The 18,877-nt window shown below is 31.9% G+C and overlaps 2 protein-coding genes across 2 annotated transcripts; both read left to right on the top strand.

The window, feature by feature from the left end:
• Positions 1–3,846: 3,846 nt before the first annotated feature.
• On the top strand, positions 3,847–8,388 carry LOC134725793 (uncharacterized). Its single transcript, XM_063589950.1, has 3 exons — positions 3,847–4,071; positions 5,973–6,107; positions 7,198–8,388. The coding sequence occupies exons 1-3, from the start codon at positions 4,011–4,013 to the stop codon at positions 7,419–7,421; spliced, it is 420 nt and encodes a 139-aa protein (XP_063446020.1). The 5' UTR covers positions 3,847–4,010; the 3' UTR covers positions 7,422–8,388.
• Positions 8,389–12,664: 4,276 nt separating this feature from the next.
• LOC134725792 (uncharacterized) lies at positions 12,665–17,279 on the top strand. Its single transcript, XM_063589949.1, has 3 exons — positions 12,665–12,831; positions 14,046–14,177; positions 15,052–17,279. The coding sequence occupies exons 1-3, from the start codon at positions 12,678–12,680 to the stop codon at positions 15,288–15,290; spliced, it is 525 nt and encodes a 174-aa protein (XP_063446019.1). The 5' UTR covers positions 12,665–12,677; the 3' UTR covers positions 15,291–17,279.
• Positions 17,280–18,877: the final 1,598 nt, after the last annotated feature.

The raw sequence follows: 18,877 nt of genomic DNA, 5'->3' as shown, positions 1-18,877 counted from the left end.
TAATATTTCCTCTACGTATGTTCCTCTGGTTTCAACTTCGGAACAATTTGACGCCTGCGTTACAAAAAGCTGTAAAATGTAGTACAGGAATCGATTAAGAAGCTGAAACTGTTGTGTGTTGTATACATGTATATATATATATGTGCCACAACATTATGTTTAAAGGTGATTTATTGTTGTTTATAACATGTTTAACCCAGCTATATAATGTATGTGCCTGTCCAAGACAGGAGACTGTACACCTCAGTGATTGTCATAGTAATGTTGCTGTATATATTTGTTTTTGTTAATTGTTTTGTACATTCATGAGACCGGTATTTTTATTGTTTGAATTGTTTTACGTTTGCCTTTTCGGGACTATTTATACTCCGCTTGCTATGCAGTTTGGGTTTTTCTCGTTGCTGAAAGTCGAACGATGACCTTCAGTTGCTAACTTATACATCATATGGTTAATGGTGGAGAGTTGTCTCATTGCCAATCATATCGCATCTTCTTTCCAAGATACTGGTAGGCAGTAGTGTCCTCCTGGTGGACTGTGTTGATTCATAGCTATGACGGGGTACAACCAATACTGCCGAAGTCATCCACTATTTTGAAAGTGCATTTTCGTTTTGGTTTAAAGTAGCCCAGAAGAATTTATCAACTTTCATATATAGTCAGAGTAAACATCCTAATTTTGTTTAATGCGACAAGTGAAATATTATCATCAAAACTCATACAAAAAATGTTTATCTATAAATCAACGATATCAGTTTACATATATAGGTTTTGAATCATGATTTGTACAGGGTTTTTGTATAAATTATCAGTATTTTGACAAACACCTTCTTTCGCTAGGTGATACACGTACATATATATATATATTTTTTCTTCTAAACCAAAAAAAGTGTGCTTATTTTACAAAATACTGATAACTTGTACACAACATATATACAGGAATTAGTATTTATAATGTAATTCTTATTTCTAAACTAAAAGACAAACTGTGGATTCATTTACTTTCGAGAGTACGTCAATTTCTGTGGATTTTTTCCATTTTACATAATTATGGATATTTAGATTCGTAGTTTTGGCAAAGTCTGCATACAAAGTTTCTTTAGAATTTTATTATTTCCATGAACATTTAAATTCGTAGTACCCCTATACCAACAAAATCCATGAAATTTGGTATCCAAAGAATATTAATGAAACCACAGTATTAAAAGAAATAATATCTTGTTTAAAAAATAAAATGCCTACGCAGAAATAAAAATTATCTCCTTGATTCCATATCCAAAAATTCTCTAAAACTGACATCAATAAATTTTTATTTTTTTACTCTTTAGGGACAATTTTTATAAGTAGACAACCTACTTTACTTACTTTAGTGACCAATTGCATGTGTTCCTCGTCTTCTTGGCTTGTTCCTTTATTTTATGATGACTCATGTACAAGAACTTCTCAAGAAAATAAAAAGTGTCTGCCATTACAAGTTAGCTTAACCTTCCGCTGTAGAGATGTCCTTTTAAAGAAAATCTTTTTCTTAAATTTTAAAACTACATATATGTTGATTGTGTCTATTCTTATAACCTTGAAATACGATATGGGTCGTGGTCATTGTTGAAGGCCGTACTAATACATATAGTTGTTTAAATCCGAGCAGCAACCCTCTTATCAAGAAAATCATGATAGGAAATGCAAGCACGGGAATATCGTATCAATTGGGAGATATATACCCCGTATGCAGGTGCTGCTGAAATGTTGCTACTTAGAAATGGAAAGTTCACATTTGGAAAGCTGAAATCATCTCTTTTGTCGTAAAGTTTTGTTTTCAACCGACCCTCATTGTAAATTTCTAGATGTAAGTCAAGATATGAGGCCGACATAACTGTATCTGTATAGTATCCTTTATCTGTAGTTCGATGGGATAGATGCGTTCAACATAGTCACCAAATTTTGAATTATTTAGTGAAAAAACATCATCTATATAGCGGAAAGTAAAGTTAGAGGATATTGCTTACTTCTTATCTTTGTTCCTAAGAAGTTCCTGTATGAGGTCAGCCTGAGTCTAATCGATGAACATGAATTCGACCGTTAGTGTCCCTTTATAAAGGACCCCACTGGGTCATCCTTGGGTATAAGCCTGCAGAGCTAAGCTTGTCTATATACGATAAGATAAGATAAGAAAAATAAATTTGAATTTCAATAGAGGACCCATTATGGGCATAAGTACAGCGATTTTTATATGAAGCAATTACGATATAGATAGCACACAAGAAAGACAACTCAAAATATGAAATATAAATATAAATTTCACCCATTAAAATCTAGTCTATTATCAAAATATCATGACAATTTTCAATAATTTTATCATTTTTAAAATTATAATTATTAGTAAACTAATAAATCATTTAAATGTCTGTAACTATTAATTGTCTAGTGTTATATCTGTAGGACTCGGAGGGGGGCGCTGATCGAAGTGCGATGATGGTCACGCTGAGGTGCGAGCCGGGTCAACCCTGAATTGCCCATGGTTCTTTTGCTGATATGCGATGGTAGCCACCAACTTTACAGTGAGTACTAGAAATGCTATGACTTTACTACAGCTATTTTCCTTTAAAACTATAGTACTAATTGCAAATACTGTTTGGTTAGTCAAACGAAAATTTGTATACAGCTAAAAACCTATTATGAATGAGAACAAGAAATTAGACAGATGACCAGTGTTTTTTTACTGCAGCTGGAGAAAATATTGATTTTTTTTGTAGTTTATGTACTAAATCCGGTAAATAGTATAATTCCGGATAGGTCACATCCATGAAAGGGAAGAGGATTGCAGTTACGACGTAAGGAACATATCCGATATCATTTGTGAAACAGTTATTCCATAACGGTCAACCATTGGCAACTCGTCACGGATGGCGTCCGTAAGATTTACGAAATTAAAGATTTGTATATGACGACTACTTATCATCCTCTGAAACTCTTCTTGAGAACGCAAAGGTTCCAACCGAGGCTACAAGTAAAACGGATCAGGACAATGGCAATGAAAACTTTTAAAATTTCAAATGATTTAATTGGCTCCTTTAGGTTTACAAAATTTACTTCAAATTTAACACACTAAATATTCTTTTAGATACAGTATTTTGAAAATACCACAGGTAAGAACTACCTCATATGGAAAATCTTTTAGTTTTGCGGCTGCTTCTTTGTGGAAAAGCTTACCAGACCATTTCAGGATTGTTCAAGAACAGCTTCTTACATTTTGAAAGTCTTGTTCAGTCCTGGAGAGGAACAGAATGTTTTTGCTCTGCCTGTAGATAATTTGTGTTACAATATTTATGCTTTTTATGCTGCATTAACAGCTTGCATTGCAACTGAAATTTTGTTTTTACTTTTTGAAATTTGAAGGATTTAAAAATTTTACTTTATGAATCATGAATTATTTCAAAAATAATTTTTAAACTGCGAATTTCAAAAAATTAAGTGCTTCATATATATGTTTTGGTATTTTTGATACATTCCCCATTTCCATTCCCAATTTTATTTCTACTAGTTTGATGTGTTTTGGCTACTATGTTTTTGTCATTTTTAAAAGTTAAGGGTTGCCGTTTTGAATTTTACTTTTAAATTCGGTATTAATGTTATTTGACTTAATAATATCACATTTCTTATCAAGACGCATATTACAAAATCATTAGAGACATTTACAAATTGATCTTAATTTATTGATCATAGATCTAGTATGTCTGAATTTTGTATTGTTAATGACATGACTTAATATATATTATTAAACACATACAAATTTATAAAACAATATGTCTCTGATGAAATCCATATTGCAACATGGTAATCAAAATAATGTTTCCGACTATTTTTCATTATTTCGCAATATATTTCCTTTATGTACCCCTTAAGGTCCTTTCGCAATAATAAACCCTATTTAACCTTATGACGTGGTGGTTTTCAGATAAGCGCATGCGTGTTCTTGTCTTGTCATTAACATCCGTCAAGGCAAAGGAGCAGCAACAATGAAGTACCTGGAGGTTGCCGTCGTTATCTTTATTTGTATTTCTTGTTACATCGATGTTGGTAAGTTGCATTTTAATTATTAAATCATATTTGAAAATGCCTTAAATTGAATCAAAATTTCGAGGAACGATAAGGACGCCATATGATTGAAGGTGAATATTGCTTGTACAAAATGTCCTTGAAGACTTTTTACCTTTACAAAGGACACATTTACTGTTTTACAGGGGTCACCTTGTTAATGACGTACTGGTTTAACCTTTGAAAACCAAACTCGAACATCACTGTGATATCAAACAATAAGTTAACCACACATATATATTATACGATCAATAGTAATCTTTGCATACAATCATCTTATAATACTATTTTTAGAGTTGGGTTCCTTTAATGAAACGCAACCCTGCTATAAGTCTTTTGCTTCCAATAGGTTGGGAAACCCCCCAATGAGAAGCTGTCATACACGAGGGGGCATTTTGCAGTTGTAGAAAAGGAAAAGAAAGCATTGGTGTACCCTTTTGTACATGTTTTTATAAAAGAAAATATGTTTTAGCATTTGAAATGTACCCCACATAAAATGGATAGTCATAACAATTTGAGGTTACTCCTAATTATGTCAATTCTTCAAAAAATTAAATATACAGTTTGTATTTTACCCTCCAACATCAATATTATTATATATGTAGATAGTGATATATTAAAATACAATTATATTATATTGCATTAGAAAATATAAAAAAAACATACTTTATTCTAAATTAAAGGGGCATCATGAGATTATAATATTACACATATTAAACAATTACAAAATAACAAAATGTTTTTGAGGAAGGCAAATAACTACATTCTTTTCAAACCTTGAAATAACCTTTCACACTTTAAAAAAGGAAATTTAAGGGTAGTTAGTGTTATAAATGTGGATTTTTGTAAATAAATTATTATAATTCAAGAAAAATCATTCAGAGTAACTATCTAAGTGAATTTAACTTAGGTCAGCTCATCATTTGCATAATTTCTTTACAAGCTTGCTGGTTTTACAAAACTTGATGTAATGTTATGTAATAGTTATTGTCCACTTGTGTCAAGGTGCTGTTTGTTTACAGTGGGTTTTAATGATTTATTGTGTTGTGACAATTATTTTACAATAGCCTTAGGTTCATGATGTAACATTATATAATACATTTTGATATTAAGATAAGCTATTGATTGTGATTAAATAAATTATCTGGTTCTTATATTCCTACTTACATGTATAAGAAAAACCTAGGGGAAAAGGTATTTCGTTTCAAATTTTATCATGTTTATGACATGTACAATGACCGGTATTTTAACATTTTATAACTGTATTAATAGTTATCATTGTTATATCATATACAAATGTACAAAAATGTATATATAGACGAAAAGAATGGACTTAAAATATAACAAGTCAAAGCCACTAACAATACCATAGCCAAAAGAAAGTTTTAAAAACCAAGCTGAAGCCATGATATTAAAGACCCAAATATAATTTTATTATATATATATAGATAAACTATCAAAACAAAGTTTCTTTATATTAAGACAGTTGATCGAGCACAAATGTATGCCAATGATTTCACTTCTGTTCTACTTACAAAAAATATTCTGTCTATGAATTCTAAACCAGTGATCTTGAAGGATATTTTCTCTATGGGCCCAGGCCCCCCACCAAAAAATAAATAAATTCAATGGGCCATTTTTAAATTAATGGTCCATGTTGTCAAATAAGTGGGCCTTTCCTTTACAATAAATAAAAAAAAACTCCAATCTAAACTAAAAAATGCTAGTGATTGCAATGAAAAGCGAAGTGAAAGAAGAAATGGAAAATCCCTGATCTGACAAGTTTCTACTAGCTCGAGTCTTGCTAAGCAGAAGAAATGTAATGAATTTCTTTGCAATGAATATGATAAACAAGAATCTTACTTATTTATTTTTACTTTCAGGAGAATCCATTAAATGTCATGTATGCAATTCATTTAAAGAACAACAGTGTGGAGATGAATTTCCAAAAGATAACACCAATTTTTTGAAAGAATGTCCTGCTAATTATACCATGTGCAGGAAGATTGTCCAAAATGGTAAGTATTTTATGTAGTTTAAGCAATCATCTTGTATTAAGGACATTTCATTTGATATTACAAATACATTATTCATTTATTCAGATCAATAATTTGTTTCAAATGGTTATTATCCATACATTTTTTGTTGTTTGGGTCTGTATTAGTATAATCACTGTGTGTCTAGTGTTTAAAAATAATATATATGGTATACTTGTATGCATTTATTAAAACACTTCTAAGAATTACAAAACATTATTAGAATTTGAGTTTTATAATTCTGGCATCATGACCTTTTAGCCTTAATACTGAGAAAATTGAGAACTAATGTACGTCCTTAACAACGTATTTTGAAACCTTGACAATAACGGTAAAAAATTGTCATTTCAATTTAGCTGAAAATTGATCCTTTTCATTTATCAATTACCTTATTGAACAAGTTAGAAGTCAGTGCTATTAATTATATAACTTGATTAGGTATCAAGAAAATCATCAGAAATTATAACAACTTTAAAAGCAAGATAAACCCATTTCAATTTGGAATCCTTTGGAATGTCAAAATCTCAAAGGAAGTGGTTCTTATTGTTATTTTCTGTCCCTAACAATGTCCCACAAGAATCTTTCTAAACAAAAGGCAAATACCATCTTAAATTTGTTAAAATAACCATGATAACTATACAATGTATTTTTTTTTTTTGTCATTCATAAATAATCATACATACTTGCAATTGAAAAAATGAGTAAACACACAGGGTTCTCGTTAAGGCAAGTCCATGAGTCCTAGACTCATCAAAATCTGTTTGGACTCACCATTTTCAAAACTGGTGAGTCCACAGAAGCATCAAGATTGAAACATTTTGTATAAACTGAACACAGTTAAACAAAAATATCATCATTTTACAGCTAAAGTTTAAAAAGTATTCTGAATTTAATGTCATTTCATTGCTCTGTTAATCCATGGAGGATAAAATATTACATTATATTGCAATAAAATATATTCTTCTTGCTGTTGGACTCACCATGGCCAAAAATGATGAGTTCCTGGACTCACCTTCAAAAATCCTTAGCAAGAACCCTGAACACATTGTAAATTATTTTTTTTTTTTTCTAGTGTATTATGGAGATGACTGGAATATGCGTTACATTAGAGAATGTGCTATGACTGGAGAAGTAGAAGATTCTTGTAGAGAAAGAACAGGAACCTACAAGGTCAAGGTTAAATACTGTCATTGTGGTGAACCAGAATGTAATGGAGTAACACAAAACAAGATCAACTTTATGGCAGCTCTCATCCCCTTGTTTGTTGCAGCTCTGTTTACATTCAAGAAGTTATGATGAAAATGACTTATAAAAAACTTTAAAACCACGGGTACTTCATTGACTGTTAAATATCTATGCATTACCACTCCCTGTCACATCCATTTAAGATCTAGTAAGAGTGTAAACTCTTGATGTGACAGGAGACGATTTTAAGGAAAGAAGAGGAGGTCATGATGAAACAAAAAACGCATAGTTTGATCTAAATTCACAAGTTTGTGTGATGAGATGAGAGTTGATGAGAGAATGGAACATATGTGAATACTGTTCATACAATTTTATGTCTGTAAACAATAAAACAAGCAATGAAATTTTTGTGCTGATTAAAAAAGGAACCAATGCTTAACATTTTAACATCTGAAATACACAAAAATTGGTGCAAGAATAATCTATGCTTGTTTTATTGATTTTAATGCTACTTTTATTTTGTATTTTTATTACATATCCATAATTCACTGCTGTAGAATATTTTAATGAAAATAGTCATTTGTTAAAAAGGAACCAGTGCTTAACAAAATCAACATCAAACATATAACAATAACATATGTCTTTGTTTTGTTTCAATATTTTACAGCTTTTTCATTTTCATTGTTCATAAATGTATCATTATAGGGCAGGGAAGATAAATGAAATTTCCAGTTTTGAATAATTTGGTTTGTCAGATCTAACATTCCTATCACTGAAGGGAAGTGCTTTAAACTATACATGTATAATCATAGAATACTATGTGTTGAAAGCAATTCTACCGTCATTTATACCAGAGCTTTTTGAATCTCAAGTAGTGAAAATTTCACTTAATTCTAATCTTATATTTGCATATTTTTGGGGAAAAGAAATTAATAAAAAAAAGAATCCAGCTTCTTGTCAGTTTAAATGTATGAATAAATTTGGTTGTTTACAACTGTACTTAATTGATTTTAATGAAAACCTTTTTTTTACATCTTTTATAAGTGGCAAGGATTCTTAATAAACTTCTGAAATCTTATGACTTGTATTTCATTTACCATGCTGATTGAAGTACATTTTATGTACAGATAGAACTGTGTTGAAGTCTTTGATTCGGTACAATACTACATGTATTTCAGTATTTGTCTTTTCACTTGATGGAAATGATGTTCGGCGAACAAATTCAAAGTTTTCCTCATTTTGTTTCAAGTTGCATTTATATATAGTAGTGTCACAACCGAATTTCTCAATACTTGTACAAGACAAATATTATAAACCTTACCAAAAGATATCTGCAGATAATTAAAAACAACAAGGTTTATGCTTCTAAAAAAGTTGTTGGATGCACACTATTCCTTTTTTAAACCACATAATGGTCCAGAAACACACAAAAATAGGATTATATTACAAATAAAAAGTCTTGGAGAAATTTATGTTCTTTCTGCCAATTCATTTCATTCAAGGAACAGATTTATTGAATTTTCTGTTGAAACAACCATATCTCAGTTTGATGTTATCACTATAGCATACCATTAAAATCATTTCTGATATATGCATTTACACAAGGGCAAAATATTGTTTGCATAACTATAAGTCTTTATTGTATGCTTATGAAAACCTGTGCAATACTAGACCTCATATTGAATAATCCTCAAAATGTGCACATAAAAATTTGGAGAACTGCAAAAATCCTGTGAACCAATAACCTTGAAAGCATTATTTTAAAAGAGAAAATTATACACTAGAGCAGAAAACCTCAGGGTATGCACATTTAATGAATTGTTTCAGGATGGACATTTTCTTCAAATTACTCTTCCTGGGCATGCATGAAAGAGTTACCAATGGATCATAAGCAACCAACAGTCTATTAAAGTTTGATAATATGAGTAAATATCATTAAAACTAACTGAAAATAGATACTAGTATGTCATTTACCAATTTTATAAGACCGCAAACATTTTTGGGGTTCAGAAATAATATAATGTTGTCTTCATAAGATGCATTGGATTCCAGACAATCATAAGTTACCACCAGTTTAGGAAAGGGGGTGAAAGATATGAGAGGGATAGTCAAATTTGTAGATCAAAAATAAATTGACAACACCATGGTTAAAAAATACAACGGACAAATATCAGTACACAAGACACAACATAGAAAAGAAAACACTAAGCAACAAGAACCCCACCAGAAAATTTACCCAACAACCAAATACACAGTTAGATTCAGCATAAGAAAATGTAATTCTAATCCCATTAATACAAAGGACAACGTTGACTCGTGGCACAACATGGCCTACAATACCAACTTTATCATAAAACATCAAACGGTTACAATTTGGTTTCGTAAATGGAACTATTTCAAAAGTATAAATGCTAAATAAATGATTTCTTTTCATAAAAGTACATCATATTCTCCAAAGTAATAGATAAATCTTGACCTTATAAAAATGTTTATCCCCTGTCAGGATAAAAGCGAAAGTGACAGGAGTTAAAGTGATGAAACAGTCAAAATCTATCTGATAAGGAATTTTCAGACTAGTAAGACCACCCATTGCGGGGAATGTTAGTTATTGTTTTAGTTAATATCTTTAATATTATAATAGATAGAGAGAAAGCATAAACGGCAAAAATGTCCAGCAAATAGGTCAAAGTGACCAAAACGCAAGTAGCCAATTGCCAACTTTAAGAATTATTAGCCCTGACATGTTTATTCTTTAAAATTTATTTCATCACAAGTTTGTTACTTGGCCGCAATCATCATTGGTTTTTAAACTAAACAATGTGTCTAGTGACCCGGTCAACCAACAAGATGGCCACCATGGCTAAAAATAGAACATAGGGGTAAAATGTAGATTTCGGCTTATATCTTTTAAACCAAAGCATTGAGATAAACTGTAAACAGCAACAATGTTCAGCAATGTAAGATCTACTAGTAAGTCGACTGTGGACATGACCAAAATGCTCAGTTGACCCCTTATGGATTTATTGTCCTTTATAGTCAATTTTTAACAAAGTTTTCGTAGATTTTTTGTAATCTTGTAAACTACTAAATCAAATTTAACCAAACTTGCCCACGATCATCATTAGGGTTTAAAAAATGTGTCCGATGACCCTGCTCGCGAACCAAGATGGGCTACATTGCTAAAAATAGTACATAGGGTAAAATGCAGTTATTGGTGCATATCTCTGAAACCAAAGCATTTAGAGCAGATCTGACGAAAATTTAATTGTTCTTTAGGTCAACATCTATTTGCCCTGAAATTTTCAGACCATCAATGAGGCAACCGGTTGTTGGGTTGATATCCCTGAATTGGTAATTTTAAGAAAATTTTGGTTATTATTTTCAATATTATTTTTGATAGAGATTAACTGTAAATAGCAAAGTAAGAACTACAAATAAGTAAACTAGTACTTTAACAAACTATTTTTCTCTATAACTATTGGACAAACTACAAGTTCATTATAGATAGAGATAATTGTAAGCAGCAAGAATGTTCAGTAAAGTAAGTAAAATAAAAATTGAGAAAGGAGTTGGGGAATGTGTCAAAGCGACAACAACCCGACCATAGAACAGGCCGCCAATGGGTCTTCAATGTAGCGAGAAACTCCTGCATCCGTAGGCGTCCTTCAGCTGGTCCCTTAAAAAATATGTATAATAGTGCAAAGCAGAATTCTATTGTCTTAATTTATAATAGCAAGAAATAACTTGGGGAAATAGCATTTTAATTTAAAAACCTAATTTTACAAATTAATATTTTTAGATATATGTAGATACTTTAATATTACAATATAAAAATCAAGATGAAAAGAAAAAGGATTAGGATGAAGACTAAACAATGTGCATTAACAACAGCAGAAAACAAAGGCAATTTGTTTTATTTTTACAGGTAAACAGTTTCGAGTTGTAATATTGAGTACTGTGCGGACTCGACATACATGTGAGACACAGCAGGAGGACTTTATGGACTATGGTTTCTTGTCAAATGTAAAGTTACTGAATACTGCCCTGACTAGAGCTCAGTCACTATAGTTATGTAGTTGGAGATCCTCTGTCTCTTTGTCTAGTGGGAAAATGCAGGTTTGTTTTGAAAGTTTTGACAAATTAAATCAAAGATATGAAAAGTTACAAAATTTCTCTTGTAATAATTTCCTAGATGAATTTGAAATTGAGAAAGGAAATGGGTAATGTGTCAAAGCGACAACAACCCGACAATAGAGCAGACAGCAGTCGAAGGCCACCAATGGGTCTTTAATTTAGCGAGAAACTCCCACACCCCTAGGCGTCCTTCAACTGGCCCATTAAAAAATATGTATACTAGTACAGTGATAATGGGTGTCATACTAAACTCCAAATTATACACAAGAAACTAAAATTGAAAATCATATAAGACTAAACAAAGGCCAGAGGCTCCTGACTTGGGACAGGCGCAAAATTGGGTCGGGGTTAAACATGGTTATGAGATGAAAATCTACAAACACATCACCATCGCCAAAACACAAACCCATCTGTATCTCAAATGTTTCATATGCACATAGACCAAGGTGAGCGACACAGGCTCCTAAGAGCCTTTAGTTCTAAAATATGCTTCTCTTTTTATTTTTCTTGAAATTTTACTGTTTTTGGTTATTTTTTTAAAATAGTAGAATAGATAGGGCGAAAGTATGAATGGCAATAAATGTTCAGCTGAGTACACAGGCACTTGTCTCAGAATTTTTTTCCCCTATATACCTTATTATAACACGATTTTTATAATAGATCATTTACTGCGGCCGTTTATTGCCAATTCTTCAGCGGTTTGCAAAATTATTACGATTGACATACTTTGGGAGGATTGCTACGGATGATTCCGACAACAAATGTAGGCATGTTATACACCATTGTATAGATAAATCAATTTAAATTTACGATATAACAAGCTTAAATAGTGGGGTTGACCAGTGGCGGATCCAGAGGGGGGGGGGGGGTTCCGGGGGTGCGCACCCCCCTTTATTTTTGCCGATCAATGCATTTGTATCGGGGCATATGTTTTGCACCCCCCCCCCTTTTGCCCTGGGTTAGCACCCCCCCCCCCTTTCGAAAATTCCTGCATCCGCCCCTGTTGACAGCCTATAAAGCAGCATATAACGGAACTTCGTCACCACCTAACATTTTTCTAAAATGCAAGTTAAGTACCTTGTGTTATAATAAGGTATATAGGGGAAAAAAAATCTGAGACAAGTGCCTTTGGTTTTAACTATGTTTATGTATGTAGACTAAAAATAGTCATGGTTCTCCAAAAACAGGAGGGAGTTGCAGTATAGTGAACTGTTAAATCAGGTAAATATCTAGATGTCGCTTTTATACTGGTTTACTTGGCTTCTACTGTTGTTAAAGGAATCTATAATTAGGGTACCAGTTTTACAGGAAAGCGCCATCATGGATAGGTTGTATCCAACTTTGCTTTTAATTTTTGGTTTTGCAGCTCTATTTCTATTTCAAACAGGTAAAATCATTCTTCCTAATATATATCAAAATTAAAACTTTCCAACATTGTGTTGCTACAGTTCGTTCGTTGAAAGAAATTACACACCTGTACAGGTATTTTGTTTACCTGTTGATAGTCATTCACTTCCGCATTTCATATGAGTTTGTTTTGCATCTTAACTGTTCGAAAATAGGACTCTACCCTTAATAAATAATTTAATTAACAAATTAGAGACCCACCTGTGCAACTGAAAAAACGGCTGGATAAAAAATGAAATTTAAATGAATGTTTTATTTTTTTTTCATTTCAGTAAGTAAACAAACAAATAATTCAACAGACTTTTGTCATTTTTAAGTAAAAACTTTTATGCACTTTTTTTGTTATAGTTCTTAAATAATATTGTAATTGCTGTGCATAATGTGATGTGGAGCTATCAGTCGATATGCATGCCATGTATACCCCATTGTGTGATAATTACACAGGCACTTGTTTCTATCCATACGAAGGTTGGCTATCCATATAAATATTTATATGGATAGAAACAAGTGCCAGTGGATAATTACCTACAACATGATATAGATTCTGATATATAATGTGGACGAGATACAGCAACGGATAATGGCTTATATGACAGACTTTTCTTGTCGCAGGATAAGACATCAAATACAGGAAAAATGGACTATGTGTATTTCAGTTCTGAACAAATGTCATTTTTGGCACCAAACTTTAACATCAGACATTTTAATTTTAAATTTTTTGTTCGCTCCAGAATGCTATAAATTTTGACCGGTGAAAAGTGTGAGTGTTATGTAATTTATTGAAGAAATCACATTTATGTTTGTCTGTTGCCATAGACAAACTGTACATTGTCTTAACCTTTGAAAGTTATCAATGAGGTTACGAACAGCCAATGATAATTTTGTAATATTGTCTCATGATGCTGGATAAGCCAATCAAATAAACAGTTTCGTATCACACTCTGTACAGTGTTGTACGAGATATAAATCCTCATTCAAGAAAAAGATAACAGGTCAAGACCATATGAGAATAAGAAATGGGTCGGCATAAAAACAGGAAGCATTCATGAGGGAACCCTTATCACAAGTATGCATAGACATTCACAACTAATGATGTCTTAGTTATAATTAATTAACTACAATATAAATGAGTGAAATTAGGTCTACAATAAATGGTTGTTCATGTACCTAACTTTTATAAATTTTGACTTTTAGGATTTTCTTTCCGATGTTACCAGTGCAATTCATACATGCAGGAAGATTGTGCAGACCACTTCAATAATCAAACATGGCATTTATCTGAGTGTGCAGAAAATGTTACAATGTGTAGAAAAATTGTACAAGAAGGTAAGATGGTTAAAGCAGATGAACTGTAAAACATTTGGATTTTTTGGATATATAAATGTACAATATGATATGGTTTTAGGTTTGACATTTCTTAGCAACAATTTTGGAAAAAGTCTTATGAGAAAAGTAATAGAAAGTAAATTCTATACCAATTATTCAAAGTGATGAGACTTTGGACATTCAGAAAGTGTTTCTCTATGTGTTTCTTATGACTATCAATCATATACAGTGACTGTTGTATTGCGGTTCAGATTTACAAGGTTGTTTTAATAAATGTTGTGTAAATGGAAAAAAAAGGATGTGGTAGACTGGTAGGATTGTATATATTTCTGTAAATGACCAGTCCTATGTTGTGAACCATTACAGATCACAGTATGACCTACAACATGTACAACATTGCTGAACAATAACTAAAGTTAAATCCATACCTTATAGGTATAAAAGGCCAGGGCAAAACAAACTAAAAACAAAATGTTAAATAATTCAAAGGAGAAAACCAGCAGCATGATTTATGCTAAAAATTTATATGAACAATTAACAAGTGTTATAAACAACAACAAACTAATGACAACCACTGGATTGCATTACATTGTAGGTCCTGGTTTGGTACATTCTTTTAATGAAATTGTAAAACTACAGGATTGAGAGTAATTTTAATTCATTATACATGTATAATATATCAAAGAACTTTAAAAGGATGGTGTATAAATCTCAGTTTCATATTTGACCAATCATGATACAATTATTTGTTCATGATCAGGTTGATTGACAGTCAGAAATTTTGACACCTGAATAAATGCTTCCCTTTCTTTCTAATTAACAGCTGTTTATACTGTTAACTGACAAATCATCTTTTTTCGTTTTCTTTTTTCAGTTTTTTACAATGATGAATGGCAGTTACGATACGTCAGACAGTGTGCCCCTAGTGGTACTGTAGGGGGTGATGAAGGTCGACGTTGTATGGAAAAAACTGGAACATACAAGGTGAAAGTGCGGATTTGTCATTGTGATAATCAAGAAGGTTGCAATGGTGCATCTAATTTCCACAGCAACATTCACATCATTGTATTGCCACTAATGACAATTTTATGTGTAAAATATTTGTGGACATGATAAAGAAGTGCTACATCAACATATGTTAAAACATTGTGAATTAGAATGGATCTGAGTATGAAAGTGAAGTCCCTTCCAAGCCTTGCTGGGTATCATATTTTGATTACTACAAATTGATTTAAAAAAAATAGAAACCCACTAGGTGATCTGTAAAAGCTTGTTCTTTTTAGTTAACTTTTTATGGGGTTCTCAGACTTATTAAATCTTATAATAGCTAATTTTGAGATTAAATTCACATATTTACGATTGTGCCTTGAAAAAACATACAAAACCATGTTGAAAATACAAACAAACCCCTCCTCCCAAAAAAAACCTGTTGTAACTGGGGATTTGGATTTCATGTTAATATGGAAAACATGGGATTTCTTCTTAAATTATAATTGATGAATTAATGTGATATGCCTGTTTTTGTAATATTTAATAATTCTCTGTTCAAAATTTTCTTTGTGGTTCATGACATGTTTGATTGTTGTACATAATCCAGTAGCTTTATTTTCATCAAAGACTTATCATTCACTTAAATCATTCCAATCGGATTACAGTCAAGAATCATTCCATATTATGTATAAATTTCATATGTAATATTGATAAGGAAATAAGAATTGTATCAACAGATTCTATTATGATATATTTAAAGCATAAATTACTGGAACTAGCTCTCAAACCATTTATTTGTAAATACATAACCTCAAAAGTCTGTTATAAGTACTATTGTTGTCCTTTTTAGTTTTCATATCACACTCATGGCTGGTTACATTGAACAATGAGGGTGGTAAAGGGGGGTACTGAACACGGAAACACGAGAATTAAAAATCGCAAAAACGATGCACGAGAAATAAAAATCGGGAAAAACGAAGCACGAGAAATAAAATCGTATATATTAAAGAAAATATACCAAAAGTTATTACTCAGCCATTCTTGGAGTCCATGCAGCCACTTGATTTTTTTTTATTTAAGAATTGAATGCTTCTTTTTGTAAATTTTTTGGGGTGTAAAAGCGTTGACCGAAGTACATTTTGTATGGAGCGCGGAAGCGCTTCATTCTAAAAATGTATGCACGGTCAACGTTTTTACAACCCTATAAAGTTACAAAAAGAAGCATTCAATACTTATAATTACATTTTTCAGCTAGGATAATGAAAACACGATTTTTATCAAGTTTTATTTAATTCACCTGTGCATTTTATTGTGGGACCTCGTGTCATCATGCATGATGAATTGTATTGTCTCATGCAATTGCTTACGGAATATAATGTTATGCGCAGTTAGCCAATCAGAATAACGTATTATAATGAAACATACATCTAATGTAATTATTATCATTTATAGTTACCATTCTACTTTTGCAATATGTATGGTATTAATAAAGTCCATCAAATGTGGGACATGCACGGGAAATTAAGAGCACCGACACGGAACACAGATAATAAAAAAAAGAGAAACACGAAGCACGCAAATCGAGCCAAACACGAGAAAACGAGAAATAAAACGTCAAAACATGAAAACATGTGAAATAAAAAGGCCGAAAACGTTGCATGAAAATAACCCTTTACCACCCTCAACAATGTGTACATAGTAAAGTCTTCAAATCAATAAATGTAATTGAAAGAAAGAATACTTTGACCTGAAAACCAATAAACTTTATAATAGACCACTGGTCATTTCAGGTTAAATACTGCCTAAATTAAGTTTTTGAAAAAGAAATGAAGAAGTTTTACCTTTGCAATTAGATTACAATAAGACACAAAGTATAATTTTAATCTGTTATATAATTATTTATAAAATTTTACTTGAACTGACCTGTTGAATTAGAAAATTATAGATATTTAAAAAACATTTAATGAAATATTTGATTCCTCCTCAGGTATGAATTATTGTTCCAGAGTTATGTGAAATTCTGTAATTGAGGTTGTGCCATTTGTATTATATACTTTTTATATTTTATGCTGTAAATAAATCATTTATAATAAATAAAATATTTTACAAACACTGTTTTATTGTTAGCTCACCTGGCCCGAAGGGCCAAGTGAGCTTTTCCCATCACTTTGCGTCCGGCGTCCGTCGTCTGTCGTCCGTCGTCTGTCGTCTGTCGTCCGTCGTCGTTGTTAACTTTTACAAAAATCTTCTCCTCTGAAACTACTAAGCCAAATTGAACCAAACTTGGCCACAATCATCATTGGGGTATCTAGTTTAAAAAATGTGTGGCGTGACCCGGTCAACCAACAAAGATGGCCGCCACGGCTAAAAATAGAACATAGGGGTAAAATGCAGTTTTTGGCTTATAACTCAAAAACCAAAGCATTTAGAGGAAATCTGACATTGGGTAAAAATGTTTATCAGTTCAAGATCTATCTGCCCTGAAATTTTCAGATGAATCAATCAACCCGTTGTTGGGTTGCTGCCCCTGAATTGATAATTTTGTGGAAATTTTGCTGTTTTTGGTTATTATCTTGAATATTATTATAGATAGAGATAAACTGTAAACAGCAATAATGTTAAGCAAAGTAGGATTTACAAATAAGTCAACATGACCGAAATGGTCAGTTGACCCCTTTAGGAGTTATTGCCCTTTATAGTCAATTTTTAACCATTTTTCGTAAATCTTAGTTATCTTTAACAAAAATCTTCTCCTCTGAAACTACTAGGCCAAATTAATCCAAACTTGACAACAATCATCTTTGGGGTATCTTGTTTTAAAAATGTGTCCGGTGACCCGACCATCAAATCAAGATGGCCGCCACAGCTAAAATAGAACATAGGGGTAAAAGGCAGTTTTTGGCTTATACCTCAAAAACCAAAGCATTTAGAGCAAATCTGACAGGTGGTAAAACTGTTTATCAGATCAAGATCTATCTGCCCTTTAATTTGCAGATAAATCTGACAACCCATTGTTGGGTTGCTGCCCCTGAATTGGTAATTTTAGGGAAATTTTGCTGTTTTTGGTTATTATCTTGAATATTATTATAGATACAGATAAACTGTAAACAGCAATTATGTTCAGCAAAGTAAGATTTACAAATAAGTCAACATGACCGAAATGGTCAATTGACCCCCTAAGGAGTTATTGTCCTTTATAGTCAATTTTTAACAATTTTCATAAAATTTGTAAATTTTTATTAACATTTTCCACTGAAACTACTGGGCCAAGTTCATTATAGTTAGAGATCAATGTAAGCAGCAAGACTGTTTAGTAAAGTAAGATTTACAAACACATCACCATCACCAAAACACAATTTTGTCATGAATCCATCTGCTTCCTTTGTTTGATATTCATAGACCAAGGTGAGCGACACAGGCTCTTTGGAGCCTCTAGTTGTTTATGCCTTTAGAACTACTTGATCCAAAAGGCCAGTGTAATATCATATTTGGTCAAATTCTCTGTAAGATGATCTACATACAACTGAGTACATACTAGTGGTAAGTTTACCTGGCTATCACAATCAATACTTATCTTCTATACAGCATACTAATAGAATTGTCAAATTGTCTTTTGTTTGAAATATCAGTGGTAAATTTCAGTTGATTGTTTACCTGATTTTCATTGTTCAATAATTAAAAAGTTTTACACTCAAATCAGTGCCTCTGGG

Source organism: Mytilus trossulus, chromosome 7 (assembly GCF_036588685.1).
Source record: "Mytilus trossulus isolate FHL-02 chromosome 7, PNRI_Mtr1.1.1.hap1, whole genome shotgun sequence".
Taxonomy (NCBI): Eukaryota; Metazoa; Mollusca; class Bivalvia; order Mytilida; family Mytilidae; genus Mytilus; species Mytilus trossulus.
The sequence above is the reverse complement of the archived record's forward strand: the minus strand, read 5'-3'. Positions and strand labels throughout refer to the sequence as shown.

Bases quoted from the DNA above. Each gene is read 5' to 3' on its own strand.
- LOC134725792 (XM_063589949.1), top strand. From the start codon at position 12,678: ATGTCGCTTTTATACTGGTTTACTTGGCTTCTACTGTTGTTAAAGGAA. The intron at 12,832-14,045 runs GTAAAATCATTC...TTTGACTTTTAG, and splicing joins TCTATTTCTATTTCAAACAG to GATTTTCTTTCCGATGTTAC. The intron at 14,178-15,051 runs GTAAGATGGTTA...TTCTTTTTTCAG, and splicing joins TAGAAAAATTGTACAAGAAG to TTTTTTACAATGATGAATGG.
- LOC134725793 (XM_063589950.1), top strand. From the start codon at position 4,011: ATGAAGTACCTGGAGGTTGCCGTCGTTATCTTTATTTGTATTTCTTGT. The intron at 4,072-5,972 runs GTAAGTTGCATT...TTTTACTTTCAG, and splicing joins TTCTTGTTACATCGATGTTG to GAGAATCCATTAAATGTCAT. The intron at 6,108-7,197 runs GTAAGTATTTTA...TTTTTTTTCTAG, and splicing joins CAGGAAGATTGTCCAAAATG to TGTATTATGGAGATGACTGG.